General features: G+C 37.5%; 1 protein-coding gene across 2 annotated transcripts; it reads left to right on the top strand.

The window, feature by feature from the left end:
* On the top strand, positions 1-25839 carry LOC127979186 (DNA topoisomerase 2-beta). Of its 2 annotated transcripts, none has more exons than XM_052584449.1 (35): positions 1-501; positions 1562-1756; positions 1955-2045; positions 2477-2540; positions 3192-3337; positions 6011-6108; positions 6202-6414; positions 7176-7349; positions 7584-7685; positions 7816-7953; positions 8272-8410; positions 9130-9287; positions 10460-10585; positions 10697-10807; positions 10894-10999; positions 11092-11201; positions 11320-11412; positions 12368-12482; positions 12656-12777; positions 12977-13125; positions 14315-14546; positions 15146-15280; positions 15364-15564; positions 16246-16441; positions 16689-16780; positions 17288-17443; positions 17644-17727; positions 17823-18020; positions 20288-20441; positions 20620-20787; positions 21242-21425; positions 22100-22182; positions 22264-22353; positions 23315-23538; positions 25165-25839. In XM_052584449.1, the coding sequence occupies exons 1-35, from the start codon at positions 460-462 to the stop codon at positions 25327-25329; spliced, it is 4854 nt and encodes a 1617-aa protein (XP_052440409.1). In that variant the 5' UTR covers positions 1-459; the 3' UTR covers positions 25330-25839. The 2 variants fall into 2 exon arrangements, with proteins under 2 accessions (XP_052440409.1, XP_052440410.1); XM_052584450.1 differs by having other exon boundaries at positions 1577-1756.
* Positions 25840-27178: the final 1339 nt, after the last annotated feature.

Raw genomic sequence — 27178 nt, forward strand, 5'->3', positions numbered from 1 at the left:
TGGGGGCGTGTCGCCATGCGGATGGTGTAGCCGGACAGACGCCGCGGCTGTTTGTTATTGAATGAAAATCGTTTTTATGTAGCGATATTCCTACTTAGCTCACGAAAAAATACGTTTATATGTTTTAATAATTTGTTAACTTATTTAGACTTTATTAGCATGTTATTCCGCACCTTTTAACGTCTTTCAATATTTAGGATCTAGTTACAACTCTTAGTTAAAGCTCTAGGCCTCGAACAGGCGCCGGTGGTCGATTTTAACAATAGCCGAGGAACAGTCGCGTAGAAGCGGACACACTTCCTCCATGAGACGAGCCCGCAGAAACGTACCTCCATTACAGCAGTAAACAAACAAACAGAAACCACAGGAACCCAGCCCGGATGGTTCCCGGCGTTTGAAGCGTTTGCAGAACACATATGGACAGTTCCTGATTGTTTTTCTGGGCTCACACAATAGAAAATGTCTAACGGTGCAGCGGGAAGCGGGGGCTTAACCTGGGTGGTAAGTCGTATATGATTACTAACGTAGTAATTAATGTATTATTACGCAAATACATCGCATAGTACGTATTATAACCGCTTTGTGTCCGCGTAACGTACATGTGCTTTATCCTTTTGGCTGCGAGATCCATTAAGCTCAACATGAATGAGCTCACAGACTCATTTGCATTTCTCTATTATTCATTCAGTGCACAAAATATATTATCTGTTTTAAACACTGCACATTAATCTTCATTTTGTGTATTAAGATGATGCTTTGTGATGCTCTTCTTGGTGATGTGGAGGAAAGTTCTTTTGTGTTGGTTCTCATCAGCTGTGAACGAGTGTCTCCACTGATTTCAACTTTTTCCTCTTTGTTAGAGTCAAACTTATAGATTTAATCTTTCATGGTCACAGACCATTGCTTTATTACAGTCAAAGGCCCAAGATGCTTAAACCAGGACAGGGTGGAAGGGTTTATTTAAGTTTGATCTGTATTAAAAATCACTCAAATCCACAACAAAAGAGCAGCCAATGGCGAAACTCATGTTAATAATAAGAACTGATCCCAGACCAATACTAATGCTTTGTTACACATTAGTTACTGGATTTGCTAGTTTGTCTGACTTTGTGAATATAATATGTTAATCATTTGTAATATTAGATTGCAGACCTAGCCATCATCAAAAAGCTGAAATGCTTATAGTTTATTATAAGTCTAGTGTGCCATTTAAGGCCATTGCATTGGAAAGTCACTGGAATTTCTCACAAATTAATTCAGTGTAAACTAGGAAATAATAGCTCAGAGAGTTACGAAGATCTGACCTCACACAGTTTGTGGAGTGTGTTTAGCAAACTAAGACAGAAAGACACATTTCCAGAGAGTATCCATACTGCACATCTTACATACTCAGAATGGTCGTAATGCAGCGGTAAATTCACTACATCTAGATGATTCACCAAATATTTCGTTCACCCTCTGTTTCTGTAAAATAATTACAACATCAAAGGGAGCAGAAAGTTGATTTGATAGCCGCAGACAAGTTTAACAAAGTTGCATGTATGGATGTATCTAACAACAGACCCTCTTTGACAAGAACAATGGTGCGAAAAAAGAGGAGGTGAACGGCCGGGGAGATGCGGGGAAGAGTGAGACGGTCAAGAAGGAGAGCTCGAAGAAGATGTCAGTGGAGAGGATCTACCAGAAGAAGACCCAACTCGAGCACATCCTCCTCCGTCCGGACACCTACATCGGATCGGTGGAGCCTGTCACACAGGTGAGAGACATTCAGGAAAATATGAATACAACCTTTAAATGTGAAAATCATTTTGCTTACTGTAATAAAGTAGAGTCAGTGTTGAAGTAAATGTTATAAACCGGCTGATTTCTGCTTACTCAGAAGCCTCAGTGTTTCAATGCCATCAGGTGCTTTTCATTTCTGTACATAACACTCAAGTGTTTGTTTGTTTTGTAGCAAATGTGGGTTTTTGATGAAGAAATCGGAATGAACTTGAGGGAGATCACGTTCGTTCCCGGATTATATAAAATCTTTGACGAGATCCTTGGTAAGAATACTGATTCCTTTCAGTGGCTTTTACACACTTTGTCATAATTGCTTAGTAATTTATTTTATTTCATTGTACACTATCATGAAATAATATAGGATTTTTGCATTGCTTTAATAAATATAAATAATAAAATCTTTGTTTATAATATTGGTAGCACTTTAGATTAGGAAACACATATCCAGTATTAACAAAGAGTTTTTCATAAAGAATTATGAATTTATTGCTGATAAATACAGTTTTATTTTTAATAGAAGATATACGTAAAATGACCATAACAAGCGATGACATCAAAATCACTAGCAATAAACATATAGATGTCATTGCTTGTTATAGTTTTATAGGTGAATCTGCTGTTTTCAAAAATGATATCTGGATTATAAATATCTGTGAAATGTCATGCTCTAACATTGGATTTTCTGTCCCATCAGTCAATGCAGCTGATAACAAACAGAGAGACAAGAACATGACCACCATCAAAATCAACATTGACCCGTGAGTGCTGCTTTAAAAGTCTCATTCACATCTGCTGAGTAAAGACTATAAATGCTCTCCTATCAGATAAATGTTGGTGCTGAAAGTTGACAGTACTGCAGTGGCAAGAAGTTGATGAGATTTTTGGGAGAGCGTGCAGTGGGTGTAATGATTTAATAAATACCTATGGCAGCTCACTTCACAATCATTTCACAACCATAACCACACACATGCTCTCATATGTGGTTTACAGGAACTCTCCATGGGCACAATGGTTTTCGTACTGAAATAATCATATTTCCTACCCCTAACCCAAAAAAAACCTTATAGAAATAATTTTTTAATTAGTAGATTTCATCTTCACTTGCCTCAGGATTCAATCCCAATTCAGAGGGTATCAATTTGATTATAAAACGATGCTTCACCATGCTATTTGTTCTCCAGTACCTTGATTGCAGTGTATTTGTCGTGTACTGTTGGGGTCAGCGTTATTGCACTGTATGTTGCTTTGGATAAAAGCGTCTCATAAATGCATACATTTAATATAAATTTATAATAAAAAAGTATGGCACATATACTGTATATTATACTTAATAATATTTTTTTTCTTCTTCTTGCATCTTCTGTCTCTTTGGGTTGTTAAGTCCTAACCTTCCCTCTCTGATCTAATAGAGACTCCAACACCATCTCTGTGTGGAATAATGGGAAGGGAATTCCTGTGGTAGAACACAAAGATGAGAAGATGTTCGTGCCTGCGCTGATCTTTGGACATCTCCTCACCTCGAGCAACTATAATGACAATGAGAAGAAAGTCACAGGTAATGCATGATTATTAAACACTGCGATTATGCAATGGTGCATCTTCAGGAACTTTTCTGTGATGCAGTTAGTTTTTGTTGCTATTGTTTTGCTCATTATTAAACTTGTTGTCCAAGTCACAGAAAGGGCAAGCAGTAATATGCGATTCCAATTTCTGCCTTTCATAGTTAAAATATAGTTTGTAGTATTGATGTGCTAGTGAACCAGTCAGTGTTTATGCCTTACTAAGACATTTTAAAGCCTTGTTAAACCTTGATGTTTGCAGACAACGTATTGAGACAGAAAAATGCACATTTACCTATTCGTCAACACGAGTCAGTTCAAAATGGACCCTTTTCACAAAACTGATGGTGCATTTCAATGGTCATCAGCATCGTTAATCCTCGGAAGTTTTTCATATTTTGATATATATTTATTATTATAGTTCAGAACCCATCCTTTGGTCTATGTTGTTGCAGATGATGCATGAGTACTTCACTAGACATTATAATAAGTGCCTTCCATCTAATGATTGCAGGATACTTAGTTTTTTTCTCTTTTCATTTTCCATTAGAAAAAAGGCTCATCTTTTAGATTCTGTCCATTTTTATTTATTATATATTGCTTAATCGTTAACCTTACTACTAACTACAAAATGCATTTACTTTAACATAACATTTGCATTTAGTAATTTAACAGATGCTTTTATTTAAAGTGTCTTAACAAATGTGGACAATAGAAGCAATCAAAACCAACAATAGAGCAAGAATATGCAAGGGCCATGACAAGTCTTGGTTAGCCTAACGCAGTACACATAGGAAGGTGTTGTTTTTTATAATAAAAAAAGAAAACAAGTAGATAGAATAGAAAAAGAACAGAGATAGCTAATGTTACTTGTCCACTGATGCAGAAGAAATCCACTCAAATTGATAAAAAAAAGTGGATCTGAAACAGTATGCTAAATTCATGATTTCCACTCTAATCAATAGTTATTTAACAAACACGACATCTTGCAGTGTTGTAACCTGTGTTGTCACGGGTAATTTTGGTAATTTTTCCATTCACATTTAGTACGTTTGTGCTTGTTAGACCAGTTAAGCCAGTCAAGTTTATTTGTATGGAGCCCTGAGCATGACATGCCAAGACATCAATGGTACAAATTGATTTATTCTCATTTTAGTTCAAAACAAATCAAAACAATGTTCCTCAATTTTAATTTAATAAGGTAGAAAATTAATGAAATGTGGCCACAAATGAAATTGCATGAACAAATCAACTAGTTGTAAGATGAAATTGTTTTTCTGATATCTGTTTTTTGCATGTTATGTGTGGGGCTCCAAAGTACAGCACATTTCACATATACTGTTAATTCATTTTCACTTTCCCTGGCAGTGCAACATCCAATAAATTTCTTTGCCCTTTGTTCTCATAAAAAGTAAAGTGTGTTCAGATGACTTCAATTCAGACGGGCATAAATAGTTTTAAAGTTTTCTTGGAGGGGTGAGGTATCCAAGTTGCAACATCTAGCTATTGGGGTGCCTCAAGGCTCAGTTCTTGGACCACTTCTTTTCTCTCTCTTCATGGCATCACCAGGTTCTGTCATTCGGAAACATTTCTTTTCATATCACTGCTATGCTGATGACAATCAACTCTCTCATTCCATCTCAGCTTGTCTAACAGACATTTCTTGCTGAATGACACACCGTCACACAACTCAACTATACCAGACAGAACGGCTTGTGGTTTCAGCAAACATATCGCTCCAAACACATTGCTCCATCACATCACAGCAGGAAGAAAATCCCTCTAACACTTGCACTCCCTATTCATTTTCTGCTTGACTTCTTTAAAAAGATATCTTAAAACTAGCTTTCTCTGTTCTTTTTCCATTTTGTGTAGTTTGTCAGTGAACTATGGCTCTGTGTAGTAAATGCGGTGTTACTAAATCTGCAGTTGTTTCTCATGTCCCCAGGTTGAAGCGACCCCAATGAATTGATATTTAGCCCCTAAAATGCCAATTTTACCAAGTAACTCTGCCAAAAAAAGTGTATTTTTTCCCCCAGAACACAATTTTTATTGGGGATCACCCTCAAAACAAGATTGAGCTAGTTTTAAGAAGCAATTGGGCAGGTTTTGTTTTTGCACAGCCATAGCTTCGATTGTTCTCATTTGTAAGTCGCTTTGGAAAACGTGTCTGCTAAATGTAAATGTTTTGATTTTGCTATCTCTTAATTCACAAACTGTTGAAAGTGACGATAAGAGATTTCTTCTAAAGTGTTGACATTGGTTGTAAGATATAAGAGGGCCGTTTGTGAGAGTTCATATGGTCTCAAACAATCACGTGAAACTAAACCTGTTAAATTGTTCTAATATTAACCTGTTGCTCGCTTTCTGTGTATAATTTATTCACAGTTTAAATAACAGCTTTTGTTTTCATGTTTTTAAGAGGCATTTATAATTTATAATCTTAATAAGCACTAATGTTTTGAATATTGTAGCTGCATAAAGAATATGACATTGTTGCTTCTTGCAAATTTGATTGATTAATTGACATTAATAATCAAGAATACAGTTTCAAAAGAAACAATCAACAATTATTATTTGGTCATAATCATGCAGCCTTAGCAATTTTTGCTGTTTCTTCAACTGAAGTGTTCAAAATTAATTAAACTCATCAATCTGGTGTTCATCAGGTGGCAGGAATGGATATGGCGCAAAACTGTGTAACATATTCAGCACAAAGTTTACAGTGGAGACGGCCTGCAAGGAGTATAAACGGAGCTTCAAACAGGTACAGACGGTTCTTGAATTTTGAATAGAGGAAATGTGTGTTGGTTGTCATGAAACAGCAGCTTAAATTCTTCTTGTCCCATTTCTTCCAAAGACATGGCAGGACAACATGGGAAAGACCAGTGAGGCGAAGATCAAGTTCTTTGATGGTGAAGACTACACATGTGTCATGTTCCAGCCAGATCTGGCCAAATTCAAGATGGAGAAACTGGACAAGGACATTGTGGCTCTGCTCACACGAAGGGCGTATGATGTGGCCGGCTCTTGTAGGGGTGTTAAAGTCATGCTCAATGGAAAGAAGCTACCTGTAAGTCACATGTCATTTCCATCAGGACAAAAAAGTGTGTTTACAGTGTTAACAGTCACAGTGTGATGAGATTCTTATTTAAATGGGTCATCATGACATAGATTATTTTATTAATATGTTCCTTGAGGTTTACTTATAATGTTAATAAAGTTTTTACACAAAAAACTAAACATAAACAAATAAATATGTGGAAAACGATTATTTTTTCTCTAATACGACCTGTTTTAAGGGGCGGATCCTCTAAGGCTTCTCAGTAATTGGCCACAGTTATGATTGGCTAATGTCATTGCATAAGAAACAGTATCAATGCCTCCTCGCTATTGCATGTCTTGAGTGTTTGACAACATAATCAAAATAAAACACTAATTTCCAGAAAAAGCAATATGAAATAATTTATTTACGTCTGAAGCAGTCAGATCTAGTACCGAAATAAACTATTCACTTGTTCCTTGCCCTGGGATCCTTCTGATGTCTGTACAAAGACAAGAACGTTAATGTAAACGTAATTACGCAAACATAAACCAAATGTGTCAAAACGGACATTTTTCACTCTCCATTTGTCCTGTCCATTTGTTTTCTGAGGGTTATCACATAAATGCTTTTTTATTGATGATGTGGACATTTTAATGTTTGAAACTTGCAGGATTTATTAAGCATACAAAGACCTCCTCGTTTTGAAAAGTTTAAATGAAGTTTAGTTTCTCATGGCATGACCCCTTTGAATCTAACATGAGCATCTGTGTTTGTGTGTCGTGCTGCAGGTGAATGGTTTCCGCAGCTATGTGGATCTGTATGTGAAGGATAAACTGGACGAGACGGGCGTTGCTCTGAAGGTGGTGAATGAGACGGTGAATGAGCGCTGGGAAGTGTGTCTCACCATGAGTGAAAAGGGCTTCCAGCAAATCAGCTTCGTCAACAGCATTGCCACCACCAAGGTCTCTGAAACACTTACTCAATGCTGTAATGGGGCAGTTATGCTTTTATAGGGATTGAATTTAAAGGTGCAACTTTTAGAGGGTAGTAATAGTAATTGGTAAAAACATCTAGTTGCATGTTCTGCAATAGTCTTCTCAGCACTTCTGCTTTACTTGTGATTTCTGATCACTGCTTTTGTGTTAAGATGCTTCATATAAAGTCTTGTGATACTCATGAGCTGTGTGATGTCTTAGGGAGGAAGACACGTTGACTATGTTGTGGACCAAATAGTGGCGAAACTGATCGAAGTGGTCAAGAAGAAGAACAAAGCTGGAGTCTCTGTGAAACCATTCCAGGTGGATATTTACAGTTCAACACACTGCTATGATAAAACATCTGTTCCGCTTTCAGACACTTTATATTTGGTTCTTTGGTCTCTTAACAGATCTTAGAGAATCTTTTTTAATTTCTATTTTTTTTTTTCAGGTTAAAAACCATGTTTGGGTGTTTGTGAATGCCCTGATCGAGAACCCAACCTTTGACTCCCAGACCAAGGAGAACATGACTCTTCAGACCAAAAGCTTTGGCTCCAAATGTGTCCTCTCTGAGAAATTCGTCAGAGCTGTAAGTGTGTGATGATCTGCTATCATGATCCTGACGCTTATCTTGCATTAAATGTAGCACTTATTGTAACAGTAACACGTTGCTCTTAATGTATCACATTTTACTTTAGAGTTCCTTCATTGTCAAAAGCTTCTGGCTTTTTAGACATAACAAAAGTAATTGCATGCTTTGAAGTCTACATGAATCTGAAGCTGTGGCCAGTGAATTGTGTGAGAAAACAAGTAACATGGTTAAAAAAACATTATGTCCGTTCTTATTTATTGCTGACTTTAATATGTGTTAAGTTATGGAGATGTCTGATTGATTGTCCCATCGTAGGCTACAAACTGTGGTATTGTGGAGAGCATTCTGAACTGGGTGAAGTTTAAAGCCCAGACACAGCTGAACAAGAAATGCTCCTCTGTCAAACACAGCAAGATTAAAGGGATCCCCAAACTAGATGACGCCAATGATGCTGGTAAGTCCATGACAGATAAACCACTGTCACAGCTGTCATTGAAAAAATCATTAGGGTGGGTGGGTGAAATGGACCAAAATCATATCTGTATTTTGCTTTAGGCTGAGTGACAACAGATGGTATACATCTGAGTATATTTTCTGAAGTGACACAATAAAACAGAGCTTGAAAAGCATGGGCAAAAGACTTTTCAAGCTGGATTTGAGCAGCAAACTGTCAAAAAAATCTCCAAATGTTTGATCAAAAAAAAAATCTAAATAAAATATAATATATTGCATAAAGAAAATTATGCCTTCTAGACCTGTTCACATCAAGCCGAAATTTGACTTTCTTTCTCTGTCAAAATTGGTTGCAGAAATGGAAAGTTTCAACAGCTATCAGTGATAGCAAATATCAGCTCATTGCAAATTTAATACTGAGACCAACAGAAACAAATACAAATAAATAAGCATCTTGATATGCAAATGGCATATAACACCACATCCTTTGAGTAGCCTTCCTGCTCTAAACAAGCAACTCACATGAGGAAATCTGCCAAACGTTTGTGTCGGTGTGAAAACATTCATGTCTTTTACATTAATGTGAAAAAAACCTTAATTTAATATTTGTAAATGTATTTTAGCAGCTTCTGTGTTTGGCAGATGGTTTCTTACAGTAATTATGAACAAGGTGTTTGAAAGCTTGAGTGATCCGTGAGTAACTCTGTGTCTGTGGTGTAGGGGGGAAACACTCCTCTGAGTGCACTCTGATCCTGACTGAGGGAGACTCAGCCAAGTCCCTGGCCGTGTCCGGGTTAGGAGTGATCGGAAGAGATCGATACGGAGTGTTTCCACTCAGAGGAAAGATGCTCAACGTCAGGGAGGCCACACACAAACAGGTACGCTCCAGGAACCTTGACACACGAAGACAATCCATAATCAAACAGTTAAGAGCTGAGGATGAATATTGACAAGATTTTAAAATGTCTCATCGTTAAAGTGTCAAGAAATCCTAAACACATTTTTTCGAGATGTTAACATATATGAACATCTCACTTAAACCTAACCCTATACATCAGTGAAAACAATAGCACTCATTAATTTTTTTCTTCCTGTTCAAAAAGCAAAGTTGAACCAACGTCATGTAACGTATGTGCGTTAACCTGGAGTGGTGATTGGCTGCCGTGGATGGACACGTCTAAGTCATCAGTTTTCTGAGCTTTTCTCAGTATTATTCATGAGAACGAACTCTTATGAGCCAATCACTGCGCTGTATTATGCATGAGGTCACCTTACAGCAAAGAATTCAGATCTCATGAAAGAGCTTCTGTGCTGTCAGTTCATCTCTGTAAACATGACGTTACAATATTTAATGTAACAACACATGGGGCGTGCAAGAGAGAGCAGTTTCTGTGCTGAACACCACGATGAGTTCAACAACATTCGCTGCGCCGATCATAGTTCATATCCAGACCTTAGCAAGTGTATTTCATTCATATTTTTAATTCTCTCGTGCAAGCATGAACCAGCACCATACATTTTAAAGTCTTTTTTGAATGAAACATGTGTGAATAAGGGCGTTGATAAAGTGGTTAATTTGATCAGAACGCATTGACACAACGGATTATTACAGACCGAGAATTCAAAGAAGAGTAAACAAAAAGTAACTACATTTATTCTTTCTGTTTTAAAGTGAAAGTAAAGTCGTAACATTTGCCAAGTATGGTAAATGAATTGGTGCTCTGCGTTTAACCCATCCAAGTGCACACACACAAACCGTAAACACACACCAGGAGCAGTGAGGCATAACACACAGTTTAACCCAATCTCATGTTAATCTTGAGAACCTATAGAGGTGTACTGCATCCCCTATATCTCCAAAGAGTCTTAAGTTTTCCACAGTTTTACACATCCATTTCTGGAGTCTTTAATAAAAAATAAAATAAAAAAGTTTTTCATCCTTCTGTACCGAAAATATTTCAGAGTTAGTTAGAAATTTTTTTTTGAGGATACAAATGGTATAAAATGATTATTTTTTAACTGGATGTTGTTGACCTTGTTTCGGTTGTAGATCATGGAGAATGCAGAAATCAACAACATCATTAAAATTGTGGGTCTCCAGTACAAGAAGAGCTATGATGACCCAGACTCCCTGAAGACATTACGCTACGGAAAGATTATGATCATGACCGATCAGGTGCAGTTATGTGCTTTAATTGGTCTTCTCTGATTAGTTTGGCTATTTTATCTATGAAGTATGCCGAGATGTTCCCTATACATGCATCATTTCTGTTTCGTGTACTATCAGGATCAAGATGGCTCTCACATCAAGGGTCTTCTCATTAACTTCTTCCATCACAACTGGCCATCTCTGCTGAAGCACACCTTCCTGGAGGAGTTCATCACACCCATCGTGAAGGTATGATAGTCATCCAATGAAGAAAATGTTCTGTTCATCTGTCCTGCTTCAGCTTTTAATGCTTGTTTCTAAATGTGTCTCTTTAGGCCACTAAGAATAAACAGGAAGTGTCATTCTACAGCATCCCAGAATTTGAAGAATGGAAGAAGCACACAGAAAATTATAAAACTTGGCACATAAAGTACTACAAAGGTTTGTTTTCGCCATGCTACTCATCTGAAACAGTATGCATCTAAAAGCAAGCAGCATTCATCATGACTACATGTTTACTGTACATTTGTCAGGTTTGGGTACCAGTACAAGCAAAGAAGCAAAGGAATATTTTGCTGACATGGAGAGACATCGAATTATGTTCAAGTACAACGGCACTGAAGACGACGCAGCCATCACACTGGTTAGTGGGTCACTGCTGGTCTTCTTTATACTTTGTTTGGTACAACATTACATGTATTCAGATATTAACTGCATATCGCTTTGACATATTGGGTAACATTGTGTGTGACTCTACTCAGGCCTTCAGTAAGAAGAAAACGGATGACAGGAAAGAGTGGCTGACTAATTTCATGGAGGACAGACGGCAGAGGAGGATGCATGGGCTGCCCGAGGTACAGCTCTCAATTACACAAAAATAAAAAGAGAAATGTTTCTTAATGTGAACATATCTCTTTTATAAAACAGATGTAATGAAACAAAGTATTGCTCTGCATCTTGGGTACTGTTTGAATGCCTCCTGTAAATCTGGATGGATTTCTCTCTGTGAATGAATCGATGCATAATCTAAACAAGGGTCCTGGAGGGACGGTGTCCTGCAGAGTTTAGTTCCATCCCTAAACAAACACACCAGCCTAGCAGTAAAGAAATTACTCTAACACTTGCGTTCTCTATTCTTTTTTCGTTCTATTTTCTTGTTTTCTTTTTATTTATTAATATGAAAAAAGGACTCACTAACACTAGTGTCCTCTATTCTTTTATTTTTTATTTTGTGGCTTTTCTTCTTATTTATTAAAGACAAATTAACATATAACTAGTGTTCTCTATACTTTTTCTATCTTGTTTTTTTATTATATAAAAACAAAAAGCTTGCTTTGTGTATTGCATTGGACTAACAAAAGACTTGTCACAGCACTTACATATCATTGACCTTTTGTTGGTTTAATTACTTCTATTGTCATCATTTGTAAGTCGCATTTATTAAGAGCATCTGTTGAAGGACTAAATGTTAATGTACATTTTCAGGAAATTCTTTAAAACCTTTCAGTACTGAAGATGTCTATCACTGCTCTTAAAAGAAATTTGCATTGTTATTTCAGGAAACTGAAGAAAATGGTAATGCATTATAATGCAAATAACAAATGTTAATCACAGAAATTAAGTTAAACTTCAAGCATCAAGACTGTTTAAAGTTCTTTTAAACAAAATTCACAGTTTATCTTAACTAACTTGTATTTCCTTCAAATCAAACTTTTATTTCTTTCTTACTGTTAAGTATGAGTGACTACTTAGAGGAAATGAATAATTGTCTGATCATTCATTGTGCATGTCCTTGTTGTTTCCTCACAGCAATTCCTCTATGGCACATCAACACGACACCTGTCCTACAATGACTTCATCAATAAAGAACTCATCCTCTTCTCCAATTCTGACAATGAGCGGTCGATTCCATCGCTTGTTGATGGTGTGTATCTTCAGTTACATTTATACTCTTTGAAACATGTTGCACTGGGTTTCTCTTCTCTTACCTCGAGTGTTTTCTTTCTGATCCTGATTATGTATTCTGAAGTGATGCTGATGCAGATTGGCTGCTTGTCTGTGGTTTAACTTATAGTCTTCTTTCATCTGCTGTATCAGGTCTGAAGCCGGGTCAGAGGAAGGTGTTGTTCACCTGTATGAAGAGGAATGATAAAAGGGAAGTCAAGGTGGCCCAGCTGGCTGGATCCGTGGCTGAGATGTCTGCATACCATCACGGCGAAGTCTGTAGCAAGCCTTTCTTTGTGATTTTGCAGTGGTTTTCTTGATGCACTGATTAACAAGAAACCATATGCAACAAAAACCATGATTCAATTTGAAAATGTTCAATTATAATAACACTTATTAATCAAAAATAAATAACAAACTATGAAACTGAAGGGAATGAAAGAATTATAACAAGAAATGTTATCTTTTCTGCAGCAAGCCCTGATGATGACTATCGTGAATTTGGCCCAAAACTTTGTGGGCAGCAACAATATCAACATCCTTCAGCCTCTCGGTCAGTTTGGTACCCGTATCAACGGCGGTAAAGATGCTGCCAGCCCTCGTTACATCTTCACTATGCTTAGGTAAGGTTTTAATTGCTTTGACATATACTGGTGCCATACATCCGAACAATGTGTAGTTTGAAGGTTATGAAAACAAAAACATTGCTTCTATCTGTGTAGACTAATCTAGACATTATGTGCAAAAAAAGGTTAAAATATAGACATTATATTTGAAACCAAAAAATGTAACGAAAACTAAATATATAAACAGATAAACATAAATCTGCAGTTGTGGTAGCCTTAATGCTTTTATTGAGATCTTAATATATAGGGCCCTATTTTAACGATCTGAAACGCAAGTGTCAAAGCGCGAAACGCAAGTAACTTTGTGGGCGGGTCTTGGCGCTGTTGCTATTTTCCCGGCGGGATAAATGGCTCTTGCGCCCGGCGCAAATCTAAAGTGGGTTGGTCTGAAGCAGCTTCATTATTCATAGGTGTGGTTTGGGCGTAACGTGAAATAAACCAATCAGAGCGTCATCCAACATTCCCTTTAAAAGCAGGTGCGCAAGTTCCATTATGGATTGCTATTATTATGGCGTATTTACCAGGCGCACGCCAGGAGCGGTTCACAGCCGAGGAGACTGATGTTCTTGTAAGAGCAGTGAAAGACAGTGAAGTTGTGTTGTATGGGGATGGGAGAATAATTAGCCTGAATAATTTGTAAGCTAGATTTATGCCTATTTTTTTCACATCTTCGTGGCACACCACAATGATTTCCGTCATCTCATGTGTTAATATTTTTTTAGTGTAACAATTTATGATTTGCAAAAATAACTGTTGCATCTGTGTAGATTACATGAGCAAAGTGTATGCGCGTTGTGCACGCTATACATTATGGTCAAGCATGCGCCCTTAAAATAGCATAATGAACAACGCGCAACGCGCCACTGACTTTAGACTAGGTTTTTTCTGGTCAGTGGCGCAATTGTTTAATGGAACAGCAAAATAGCACCAGGGATTGTTTGCGCCGGAACACGCCTCCTTTTTTGCGCTGAACCACCCAGGGAGTGCATGTTCATTCACTAGTTTAGCGACGTGCTTCTGTGGAGGGAAAAGCGCACTTTGCGCGGGTGCAAAATAGGAATGACACATGCGTCGGTGTACAAAGTCAATTGCGCTGGGTGCAAGATAGGGCCCATTCTGTTTAATTTCAATCATTCTTTTATCACATAGTTTGACATTAATCCTAATCACTGTATTTTTCTTACAGTCCTTTGGCCAAACTGCTGTTTCCTGCTGTGGACTCCAGCCTGCTGAAGTTCCTGTATGATGACAACCAGAAGGTGGAGCCAGAGTGGTACATACCCATAATTCCCATGGTACTGGTGAACGGAGCCGAGGGTATAGGGACTGGCTGGGCCTGCAAGATCTCCAACTATGACCCGCGAGAGATCGTCAACAACATTAACCGTATGCTCAACCACCAGGACCCTCTTCCCATGGTAAGACCTCATCCCTGCTCTTGTCCTGACCATTACACATTTACCAGGCATGTGGCGCAAAAACATCTTTAAGGCTTAAGGTGTCCATTGCTTTTAGTTATTTTAACTATTCAAAAACAGACTTTTATTCTTGTTAATACTGCAAACTATATAAAACCTCAGTGTTTATGTAAATTTCAGGGTTTGTGATGTCACCAACCCAGGAAGAAGCTCGTTGTAGTCCCAACCAGCTGTTTGTTGTAGGCCTTGAAAAGTGAATTCTGTAAAAGAAAAAGCAACATTACACACTAACTAAAGTTAAAAAAGTGAAATCACAATCAAGGACCCCTTTAAATACTTTTAATGTTTTTTTGTATTAGAGGAATTTGGAGTGCCATTCTGGCCGTGTTGTTATAGTAAAACTAAAGGAAGTTAAAACATTAAGTGGTTTCCATTTTTTGCTTGTTTGTTTCATGAGCGCTTATCTAGCAGTGATATAAACAGCTGCCACTAGTGCTCACGGAAACATCAGATACCATATCTTGGCTGGATGGCGGGATCATCAAACTCAGAATAAGTTTAAATCACTAATTCTCTGCATCTCTTCATGTGTTTGTTAGCTGCCCAGCTACAAGAACTTCAAAGGTGCCATTCATGAGCTGGGACAGAACCAATATTTGGTCAGCGGAGAAGTGTCTGTCCTGGACAAAAATACTATTGAGATTACTGAACTTCCTGTCCGCACCTGGACTCAGGTGAGATCCCTTGAGGTTATAAAGCTGGATCTCTTTGCTGAAACGCTGGTGATGCCAGAAATGCCATCTTTTTTCTCTTTCAGGCTTATAAGGAGTCGGTTCTGGAGCCCATGCTCCAGGGAACAGATAAAACTCCTCCTCTGATCAATGACTATAAGGAGTACCACACCGACACCACAGTGAAGTTCGTGGTGCGCATGACAGAGGAGAAGCTTGCACAGGCGGAGGCAGCCGGTCTCCACAAGGTCTTCAAACTGCAGTCGTCCCTCACCTGCAACTCAATGGTATGAATCTCCCCTCCTGAAGCTCCCGAATCAAGCCTAGGCGATCTCACACCTCGATACATAATTAGGCCAGAAACAATCTGCGGAACCATAAACCGCTGTGGAGTAGCACTGTACCTCCGTGACTCGCTACACTCATAATAAAAGAGCAAAGTAGCTGTGGCTGCAGTGTTCTGCAGTTTTGTTTATTAACCGCTAGATTGCCAAAAGTGTTACCTTAAAGATGGCACCATGAGAGCTAATAGTTCTCCTAGTGCAGGTGTTAATGGACACAAACTTAAGGAAGAAAACCACATGTGCAAATAAAACCAATACAAAGTGATGTGCATGCAAGAGGAATACAACCATATTAGGGATGCATTAGGCATTTTTTTCCTTTTGAGTACTCGGTTGGTATAAACAAAAGCATTAATACCATTGTATTACAGTAGTGTTGACAGTATTTACAGCTTAGCGCTGTACAACTTGCACTTTGTTTTCATCTACTTTATCAAATGATCCTTGACATTGATGGATGTTTTCAAAGTCGTGATGAGAAATTATTTTAAAACATACTATCCATTAAAAAACACTGCTAGATTATTAATAATCCGTCATCAGTGTATCGCTGTGGTTTGTTGTGAAACTGTGATTGTGAATGTGATTTCTGCTGTCCTCATGCTTTTCTTCTCTGCTCTGTAGGTGCTGTTTGATCACATGGGCTGTCTGAAGCGCTATGAGTCTGTGCAGGATATCTTGAAGGAGTTCTTTGAGCTGCGCTTGCACTATTATAAACTGAGGAAGGACTGGCTTGTGGGTAGTCTGGGAGCTGAGGCAGCCAAACTCTCCAACCAGGCACGATTTGTGCTGGAGAAGATTGAAGGAAAAATATCAATCGGTGAGATGTTTATCAGTATGCATGTCGGATTATTAAGATCTGTTGTGCCTGCATCCTCTTCTGAAATAGGTTTTTTCTCATCTCTCTGGTTGGTAAATCTGAATCTCTACTTCAGTGTAACTGCTAATAACGGCCTTACTGCAGAGGGCAAATAAATGAACATCCATTTAAAAAATAAAAAAAAATAATAATAATAACAAATAAATGTGGTCTCAGTGTGTTTTAATGGTTTGTATTCATTTACCAGAGAACAAATCAAAAAGGGATTTGATCCGAATGCTGGTGCAGAAAGGATACGAATCGGACCCCGTTGCAGCTTGGAACAAAGCCCAGGAGAAGGTATGTGAGGAAACATTGGTGACAGATACAGCTTTGTGTACGAATGCATCTGTTAGTTATCAGCTCATGCCTTAAGATAACGTCAATGCACTAAGACCAAACCCACTCAAATAAAAAATAAAAAGAATGCACTAAAATAAATAAATAAGACTAAAAGTCATAGAAGATAGAAGAAAAAAGTTGTGTGCAATTGTTTTTTTATTATTATTTTGTGGATATGATCTGATGTTGTTCTGCCTACTTCTACTTCTTCTGTTTGATTAATGAATTGTGCATGCAGTTAGTGGACAGTCAAGACAATGCTTTAGATATAAACAATCGAACGTTCCCGAGCCTGACCATTATTAATGTGATGTGATGGCTGTTAAGTTGAATATTTTAATTTTTTTATTTACAATATTACAGTAAGTTGGATTATACGGTTTCTAGTGTCTGTAGTGCTTGCACTTTTACTCACTGTTCATATCTTGCTTTTTCTCTCTGGTTGGATGATGATGATGATGTTAGTCTTTGGAGGATGAGGATGATGATGGTAATGACAGTGACAGCTCAGTGGACTCAGGCTCTTCTTCTGGGCCGAATTTTAATTACATTCTGAACATGCCTCTGTGGTGTCTGACCAAGGAGAAGGTCCAGGAACTCCTCAAGCAGAGAGACCTGAAGGTATTAATTTCTCATACAGCCATCAGTGTTACATTTAATGTTTCATATCAGTTTTATAAACAAAATTATTGCATGACGTGTAGACAAAGAACCACTCGACACAAAGCGGTTGTGATTTATCCCACAGTGGGTGGGGTGTAAGCAGTGGGTAAGAATCTTCAGTCTTAACTGTGAGTGTTGCTCTTCAATGTTTTATGAAGAAAGCAGAGCTGAATGAGCTCCAGAGGAAGAATTCAGAAGATCTGTGGAGGGAAGATCTGGCCGTCTTCATTGAGGAGCTGGATGTGAGTCTCTTTCAAAGACATTGCCTTTAGGATCAGGTTGAGTGGAGATGCATGTGATGAAATGTGTGTGAGTTTTCTCTCTGTCTTTCTTCCAGCGTGTTGAGTCGCAAGAGAAGGAGACTGTGAACTCTGGGAAGGCCGTGAAGCTGGTGAAAGGGAAGGTGGGCAAACCGAAAGTGAAGAAGATGCATCTGGAGGAAACTCTGCCCTCTCCGTTTGGCCGCAGGATAGAGCCACAGGTCACACTCGCTATGAAAGCTGACGCCTCCAAGAAACTCACCAAAAAGAAGAAGGTAACGATGAGTGTGTGCGAGGATGAAAACTAAATCTATATCGGTCAACAAATATAGTGTTTTCATAAAGAATGTTATTGTAAATATAGTCATGCATGTATAAATGTATTAAATGAGTAATAGAATGCAGTTACACTGTTTTTTCAGAAAAAAAATATTGATTTTAACTGTGGTTATCATGATGGTGTTGGTTTAGGCCAACAGCATTCAGATTGCAGGCAAACCGCTATACAGGTGCTGGTCATATAATTAGAATATCATCAAAAAGTTGAATTCCATTCAAAAAGTGAAACTTGTATATTATATTCATTCAATACACACAGACTGATATATTTCAAATGTTTATTTCTTTTAATTTTGATGATTATAACTGACAACTAAGGAAAATCACAAATTCAGTATCAGAAAATGTGAATATTGAGAAAAGGTTCAATATTAAAGACAATATTGCCAATTGGTGCCACACTCTAATCAGCTAATTAACTCAAAACACCTGCAAAGGCCTTTAAATGGTCTCTCAGTTTAGTTCTGTAGACTACACAATCATGGGGAAGACTGCTGACTTGACTGTTGTCCAAAATATGACCATTGACACCTTGCACAAGCAATAGGGATAACCACACCCTGGAGAGGATTGTGAAACAAAACCCATTCAAAAATGTGGGGGAGATTCACAAAGAGTGGACTGCAGCTGGAGTCAGTGCTTCAAGAACCACTACACACAGACGTATGCAAGACATGGGTTCAGCTTCGCATTCCTTGTGTCAAGCCACTCTTGAACAACAGACAGCGTCAGAAGAGTCTCACTTCAGAAAGGACTGCACTGCTGCTGAGTGGTCCAAAGTTATTTTTTCTGATGAAAGTAAATTTTGCATTTCCTTTGGAAATCATGGTCCCAGATTCCTGAGGAAGAGTGGAGAGGCACACAATCCTCGTTGCTTGAGGTCCAGTGTAAAGTTTCCACAGTCAGTGATGGTTTGGGGTGCCATGTCATCTGCTGGTGTTGGTCCACTGTGTTTTCTGATGTCCAAGGTCAACACAGCCATATACCAGGAAGTTTTAGAGCACTTTATGCTTCCTACTGCTGACCAACTTTATGGAGATGCAGATTTCATTTCCCAGCAGGACCTGCACACAGTCACAGTGCCAAAGCTTCCAGTACCTGGTTTAAGGACCATGGTGTCCCTGTTCTTAATTGGCCAGCAAACTCACCTGACCTTAACCCCATAGAAAATCTGTGGGGTATTGTGAAGAGGAAGATGTGATATGCCAGACCCAACAATGCAGAAGAGCTGAAGGCCACTATCAGAGCGACCTGGTCTCTCATAACACCTGAGCAGTGCCACAGACGGATCGACTCCATGCCACGCCGCAGTAATTCAGACAAAAGGAGCCCCAACTAAGCATTGAGTGCTGTACATGCTCATACTTTTCATTTTCATGCTTTTCATGTTCATACTTTTCAGTTGGCCAAGATTTCTAAAAACAATTTCTTTGGATTGGTCTTAAGTAATATTCAAATTTTCTGAGATAGTGAATTTGGGATTTTCCTTAAGTCGTCAGTCAATTAAAAGAAATAAACATTTGAAATATATCAGCCTGTAATGAATTAATATAATATACAAGATTCACTTTTTGAATGGAATTAGTGAAATAAATAATGTAGTGTTTGCGTGATGATGCACGTTATCGCGCAACCTTTTTATCAGGTGTTTTGAAGGCAAAAATAAATGTGCAAACTGTAATGAAGCAGAGATCAGTTTGAGGTTTTTCGCCAACTTAAGAGAAAGTTAACATGCCTAGCGTTTTCGACTCACACATTACACGTCACATCCTGATGTCATATGTCTTTACGGGACCTTTACTGGTTGTGTGTGAACGCACGCACATATTCCAGGTAATTACTGGCAGTGTGAAAGTGCAAAATCTAGCGACCCGGGAACAATTGCTGGGACACATTGCTGGGAATCGCAGTGTGAAAGGGGCTTGAGTTTCTTTATACTTACATACATTTATGTTTTGTTAATGTAATTACCTAACTTACATTCACTCTGTGCTTTCCTGACAAATAAACTAAAGTGATACAAATGAAATATTATTAATAATAACAGCACTTATTTGTGATAAACAATAGTAATATTGCAATTGTTATCAGTTTATGTATGGAGCCATATATCAATTATGCCAAAACAGACTGAAGCACAGTTAATAAAAGTCTGGTAGTGTGTCTGTGCATGTCTAATGAGGTGTGTGTGTGTGTGTGTCAGGTTGATGTAGACGCTGCCTTGAAGCTGGAGTTTGATGACGACAGTGCGCTGGTCTCAACCGAAGGAGAGAATTCCCTAATTTCTCCATCCGGCCTTCCCAATCCAGGAGCCAAACCCAAAGCTCCACGGGTGAAGAGAGAGAAGAAGGAACCTGGTAACAATAAACACTGGCACTTAGTGCTGTCACGATAACAAATGTTGCTGGACGATAAATTGTCCAAGAAATTATCGCGATAAACGATAATATTATCATTCTAAGACCAGTTTCAACCAATATATAAGCCTGTCGCGATAGTCGATAAATCTTTTTGATTTGTAATATAATCTTTGAGGTGCTCCGAGACAAAGGAAGCCAGCAGCTCCTAAAAGTCCAGCTAAGAAAGTGAAGAAGAGGAATCCGTGGTCAGATGATGATGAAGTTGATGATGATCGGTCCGACATCGAGCTGGATGAAAATGAACCTGTTATTCCCAGAGACACCTCATACAGGAGAGCCTCAGGTGTGTGTGCTTTCCTCATTTAAATCAGGCTTTGGTGGTATAACGCTTCATGTCATACAACAGTAGGCCGATACAGAATTTGTTTTATTTCACTGTATTATATATTTGCATGTCCAGTGGGCTGGACTGTTATTTACACATTTCATGACAACTCAACCAGATGCATCTCTAGTATCAACTTGGTTTGTTCTTCAGACCGACATTTGGTTTCTGACCATTGAAAATGTGTACAATTAAACAATTTACTCCTGGAGCTGTATTGACATCAAGTAATTGACCAGCTCCTGAAAGATTATAATGAATATTTGAACTGAAAATAGTGCAGAGGTGCAGTGTATATGTATTTTTTTTTAGATTTGAGTATTCTGCAACAGAAGTAATGTACTCACATCACGTTAAAATGACGCGTCACAAATGTATAACCTGAAATGTTTTGTGTGGTGTTGTTTCACAGCTGTGAAGGCTAAGTACACCTTTGACTTCTCTGAGGAGGAGGAAGAGGAGGATGGTGATGAAGAACAGGAGAATGATGCTGCAGCATCACCGGTTCGCTCCAGTAAAGACACAGAGCAACACAACGACGATGAAGATGATGATGATGACGACATTTTCCCTCCAAAAACAACATTTACTAATTTGTATGTTGTTTTTATATTCACTTTTTGGTGAATCTCTCAGAGCCGGTCACAAACATCTTAGGTTCATATTTCAGAAATTGCATTTTTTGTGTAAGCAATATAGGATCATTAAAAGCTTTGCCCTGTGACATTATTTTCATGACAATTAAACACATTTCTTTTTACTTTAATGCAAAGACAATATAAACTTCATAAAAATCTGTACTGTAAAAATTTAACTCATTAAATCAAATTTCTATAGTCCTTCATACAATAGAGATTGTTTACTTTCACTATTTAGATTTTACTATTCATTTATAGGTTACACTTTATTTTAAGATGTCCTTGTTACAGTGTAATTACACATTGAAGAACTGAGTAACATTAATTAACAACATTTACTTAGTTAGGATTAGGGTTACTTATACTTAGGTAATATTGGTTGTACTACCTTTATGCTGATTTGAATAAAAATATAATTGTATTAATATAAATAATTGTTTTAATATAATTTGAAGAACAAATGTTGTTTTACAATAATGATAACTTAACAGCAATTTGAGAATAATGGCAATTGTATATTTTTGATAGGTTTTGGGAGATCCACCCATTTAGTGAAACTATTTACTCTTTTGCTGAAGGTGACAATCAGATATGAATGCAGCTCATTTCAGTTTTAATTCATTCATTTTCAGGTCCACTTCACCAGCGAAGAAAAAGGATCCAGAGACGGTGTTGTCATCTAAAGCTGTGTTTGTTGACAAGAGCAGCGATGACGGTATGTGTCTAGTGGAGGTTTATCGTGGATCTTAACTAAACATGTGAGTGTGTGTGTTAACAGTGTGTATTTGTTCATCAGATGTGAAGTCAGACAGCGATGATGACAGGGGCCCAGTCTTCTCATCATACTCCAGCAGTTCTGCTTTTGACAAACCTCCAGCTAAAAAAGGTACCTGACCACCAATGAGCAATCATGATTGTTCATGTTATTGTGAACAAATATTTACTTTTTGTTTACATTTATCAGAGGTTTTTATCCAAAGCAACTTACAGTGCATTCAGACTATACATTTTTTTTTGTCAGTTTGTGTACTGGGAATTGAACCCATGACCTTTGCACTGCTAATGCAGTGCTCTACCACTGAGCCACAGGAACACATATAGCACAAATATAGTGCTAAAGTCATGTTTGTGTGTGTGAGACGTGGGAGCTGATGGATATTTGGTGGTCAATGTGGATATTATGGTGGCAGCCACAAATAAATCAATGTGTGTGAAACCATTTACTTACTATTATAATAACAATGAATTATGCAAAATTACATGCAAGTAACCCAAAGCCAAACAAAAACCTTAATCCTAACCCTAATCATTTAGTATGTACATGTAGTTAATTATTTTTACTCCGTACCTAAATGTATTTAATGCTTTATAATTACACTGTAACAAGGACACCTTAAATAAAGTGCAACCAAAATAGCAGTATTTTATCAAAATGTAATAATGTAGACTTACAAATCTTTTTCTCTAAAATAGTTTTCACAATCCACAGAATCACTGTAACGTCACAACCACTTTGTGCAATCCAGTCATTTCCTGACGGAGAAAATCTGTGTCTGGTTGCATAAACTACTTAAAATGTAGACACTTTATTTTTTTTCTGCAAGACTTGCATAAATTTTATGTCTTTCATATACTTTCATAACCATTTAAATTCACTTTGCATCTGAGAATCAAGACTAATATCCACTTGTTAAGCTGCCAGTTAGTCAAACTAGTTCTTAAGGCACACTACTTGACTAGCATGTGTGTACAGTGTAGCTCACCAGCTCAGATCTTAACGATCATAATGAGTAATCGTGAATGGCTCATTTCCAGTCTATTGAAATCGTGTTGTTGTGTTTCCACAGCTAAGAAACCTGCAGACACAGCTCCTAAACAGAGGAAAGCTCCAGCAAAAGCCAAGAAGCCTGAAACCTCTCTCTGGGACTCGGACTCAGACACAGGCACTAAAAAAGCACCAGCAGCACCGAAAGGGGGCGGCAAAGGCCGAGGCAGGAAGAGGAAGCAGTCGAGCTCAGAGGAGGATGAGTATAGCCCTGTGAAGAAGCCTGGGAAGACTGCCACCAGCAGGGTGAGGGATTTATCTTCTACTTAAACACTAGCTGCGTCTGTGTAATGTGGAAAATATCATTCATTTGTGTGAATATGTTAGTCATACAAAAATGAAGGGTGGGAAAAAAATATTTCTAAATTAATATTTGCAGTTTAATTATTTTCAGCTATTTTGATTTAGAAAATGTAAGTTTGTTACAGTATAGAATCATATATGTGACCCTGGACCACAAAACATAGGTCATAAGGGTCCATTTATTGAAAATGAGATTTATAAATCATCTGAAAGCTGAATAAATAATCTTTCCACTGATGTACGGTTTGTTAGGAGGACAGTCTGGAATCTGAGGGTGCAAAAAAATCTAAATATTGAGAAAATCGCCTTTAAAGTTGTCCAGATGATTCATGAGCAATGCATATTACTAATCAAAAATTAAGTTTTGATATATTTACGGTAGGAAATTTACTAAATATCTTCATGGAACATGATTTTTTACTGAATATCATAATGATTTTTGGCACGAAATATAAATAGTTAATTTTGACCCTTACAATGTATAATATCACTACTGTGCTACTTATGACTGATTTTGTGCTCCAGGGTCACATATAATCTATTCAACTGCTCATAGTTGTTCCCATATTCATTTGGTTATTCAATCTGAAAGTACATTTATGGTTACAACTTTTATTATGTTATTCATGATCATGTTATTCTTGATAAATGACAGACATTTGTTTGATTATTGTTTTAAAAATCAATTGACAGCCCTGAAAATAGTAATACAAAACACTTTGACACATTATTGAAACGAATGATTGGTTTTGAATAGGAAATGTGGTATTATTGCATCCATTAGAACACAGCACAATGTTTTGATTTGGTTACATGCTTAGCAGTATTATTTCAAATAGTTTGTTTGAATATGTTTATTCTAAGATAATAAAGGGTGGGGAAAATAACACATTAGTTTTTCTTTAATGAATATTTGCTGTTTAATGCAGCATCAGATGGTCAGCTCCTGAAGAAGAAGCGCTGTCTGTTCCTCGTATCCTTTAGCTAGTGTTACAGTGTATAACTACATTATCTCTGCACTGCTCTCTGTGAAGTGAGAGAGTGTCTGATGGGCTGCATGCTGAATGACATTTGGGAAAACGCATGCTACAGCTCAGGATAGTATTGGTTACATTGGTTTTTCATGTGAACAAGGTATTTAAAGTAGATCCATGTGAACTTTAAGAGTTTAAAGAATGGAAATGCTTCGATAAAAAACAAACTAGTCAAGTAAAGTAGTCGAAAAGTAAAACTTTTAATTAATCTTCACTATGATAATAAATAGACGGATGAACTTTTTGTCCTGCAGAGAGCGTGGATGTTCAGGCAATTGTTATACTTTACAGCACAATATTACAATTAAATCCAGGCTTAGTTAAATTTAAAGCTTCAAAATATACTATAGGAATAAACTGTAGAACTGTAGATAGAAAACTGTGATTCGCACTGGTTTGTGTACACTGTTACTCGAGTACGAACTGTGTTTTTGACTGATTGTCAAGATATCTAGATTCTAGAGCTTGCGATTACTCGTGAGGAGAAGGGCAGTGTCTTACAATGTTGTGTGTGTGTGTGTGTGTTGGCATGTAGAAACCAAAGAAGGCAGCATCTGATGATGAAGATGATGACGATGCAGGCATGAACAGCTTCAGCCGTCTGGACTCGAGCAGAGATCGTTCCGGTCGAGCCAAGAGAGAAGTCAAATACTTTGCAGAGTCTGATAACGACGATGACGACGACGATATGTTTGAATAGAACACACACACACACACACACACATACACACACACAGACACACACACACACACACACACACACACACACACACACACACACACACACACACACACACACACACACACACACACACACACACACACACACACACACACACACACACACACACACACACACACACACACACAGTTTAGAAGAATGCTTGTTGAAGAACAGGTTCACTGTCCTCTGCCCAGCAGAGTTTTGTACATTTTACCCTTCCATTTTATTTTTCTCTTCACTTGTGATGTTGAATTCTTTCTACTGTGTAGCTGTTTTACTTTTTTATTATTGTTATTGCTATATAATTATTATTGGTATTATTGTTATGATACATTGACAATGTTGTTTTTTATCATTAAATTGTATTTGTCCTGAGCAGCTTTTAGAAATTTAGACTGCTGTGCTTTAGCACATTTTACTGGTTCAGCGTTAAGAGACGACTTGCCTTTTTGAAACGACTTGGAAATAAACATGAAATGTAAATTATTTGTTGGTCTTCTAAACTTTTAATAGCATTTCAGTGGTGTTGGGGTCAAGTTTTGCTTTGTGACATGCTGTTTATTTTCACAGAAATTTTGATGTTTACATAGTGCTTTCAATAACAAACTTAGAATATATTGGTACAGACTCAATTATACATGTTAAGATGGTTAAATATGGTCAAATTAGAATTGTGTAAAGTTAGATCCAAATGATTAACTCCTTAAAAAAAAAGTGTTAGCCAAGATTGATGCAAGGACATAAGAGGATGTTTTACATGGATAATACTCTAGTCTAGTGAAGCATAACTAGAACCATAAATAGCATATCTGCATAGGAAATACACAAAAACATTGCTTTAGACAACTTTAGCTTTTTTAAACTTTTTTTTTTTTTTTTCAATATTTCTCTTAAAAAAACTTGAAGGTTTTGTGTCTTTTCCTATGAAAGTATTAAAAAAAAAACAATAGAATTAGAATAGTGCGTGCTAGAGTTATAGGGTCAAATAAAAATGGAAGAGATTTATAGCAGATTCTTGAAGATGCCGGGATTGAGTTGAGCAGGTAAAGTGATTTTGTGCCTCTTTGAGATGACCAATAAAGCACTGTTCACTTGCAGAACGCAAGCTTCTAGAGGCACATAAGTCTGAAGTAATGAATTTAGGTGAATGGGTGCAGAGACTGGTGGTTTTGTAGGCAAACATCAATGCCTTGAATTTTATGTGAGCAGCTATTGGAAGCGAGTGCAAATTGATAAACAGAGGTGTAACATGTATTCGTTTAGGCTCATTAAAAATGAATTTTGCAGCCATGTTATGGATTAACTGTAAAGGTTTGCTGGAAGACCTGCCACGAAAAGTTTTATTCATAATAAGATGGCAGTGACACACAAAGGAAATAGGTCATTTAAAACTAAAAATGATGTGTAAAGCAAAAAATTCCTATGTGCATGTGAATAATTTCTCAAGGGCACAAAAAAGTTTCTTGTGTTCATGCAAAAGATTATTTAATTATTTCTAGGGACTGTATAGTGTCACTTCAAGAAAATCAATGAAAAAAATGATGACTGTACCATATACCAAATATAAAGCTGAAAGCAATGTTACATGAATCATGTTAAATATGATCTGAAAATCTACTTTTCTTTGAATTTGAGTCTGAAAAGGTATGGAAATTTGGAATTGAAAATGTGTAGGAACCTGTGTGCTTGCATCCTCATCATGGGCCAATATACAGTGACCATCCAAATACCTCCCCCAAACATTTTAAAATAAATACATTTTTATTGTTTTGCCAGAAGGGTTCATGTAAAGGCAATGGTTAACATGAACAAAAGCAATGTCCAA

The sequence above is a fragment of the Carassius gibelio genome, chromosome B19 (genome assembly GCF_023724105.1).
Source record: "Carassius gibelio isolate Cgi1373 ecotype wild population from Czech Republic chromosome B19, carGib1.2-hapl.c, whole genome shotgun sequence".
NCBI classification, from domain to species: Eukaryota; Metazoa; Chordata; class Actinopteri; order Cypriniformes; family Cyprinidae; genus Carassius; species Carassius gibelio.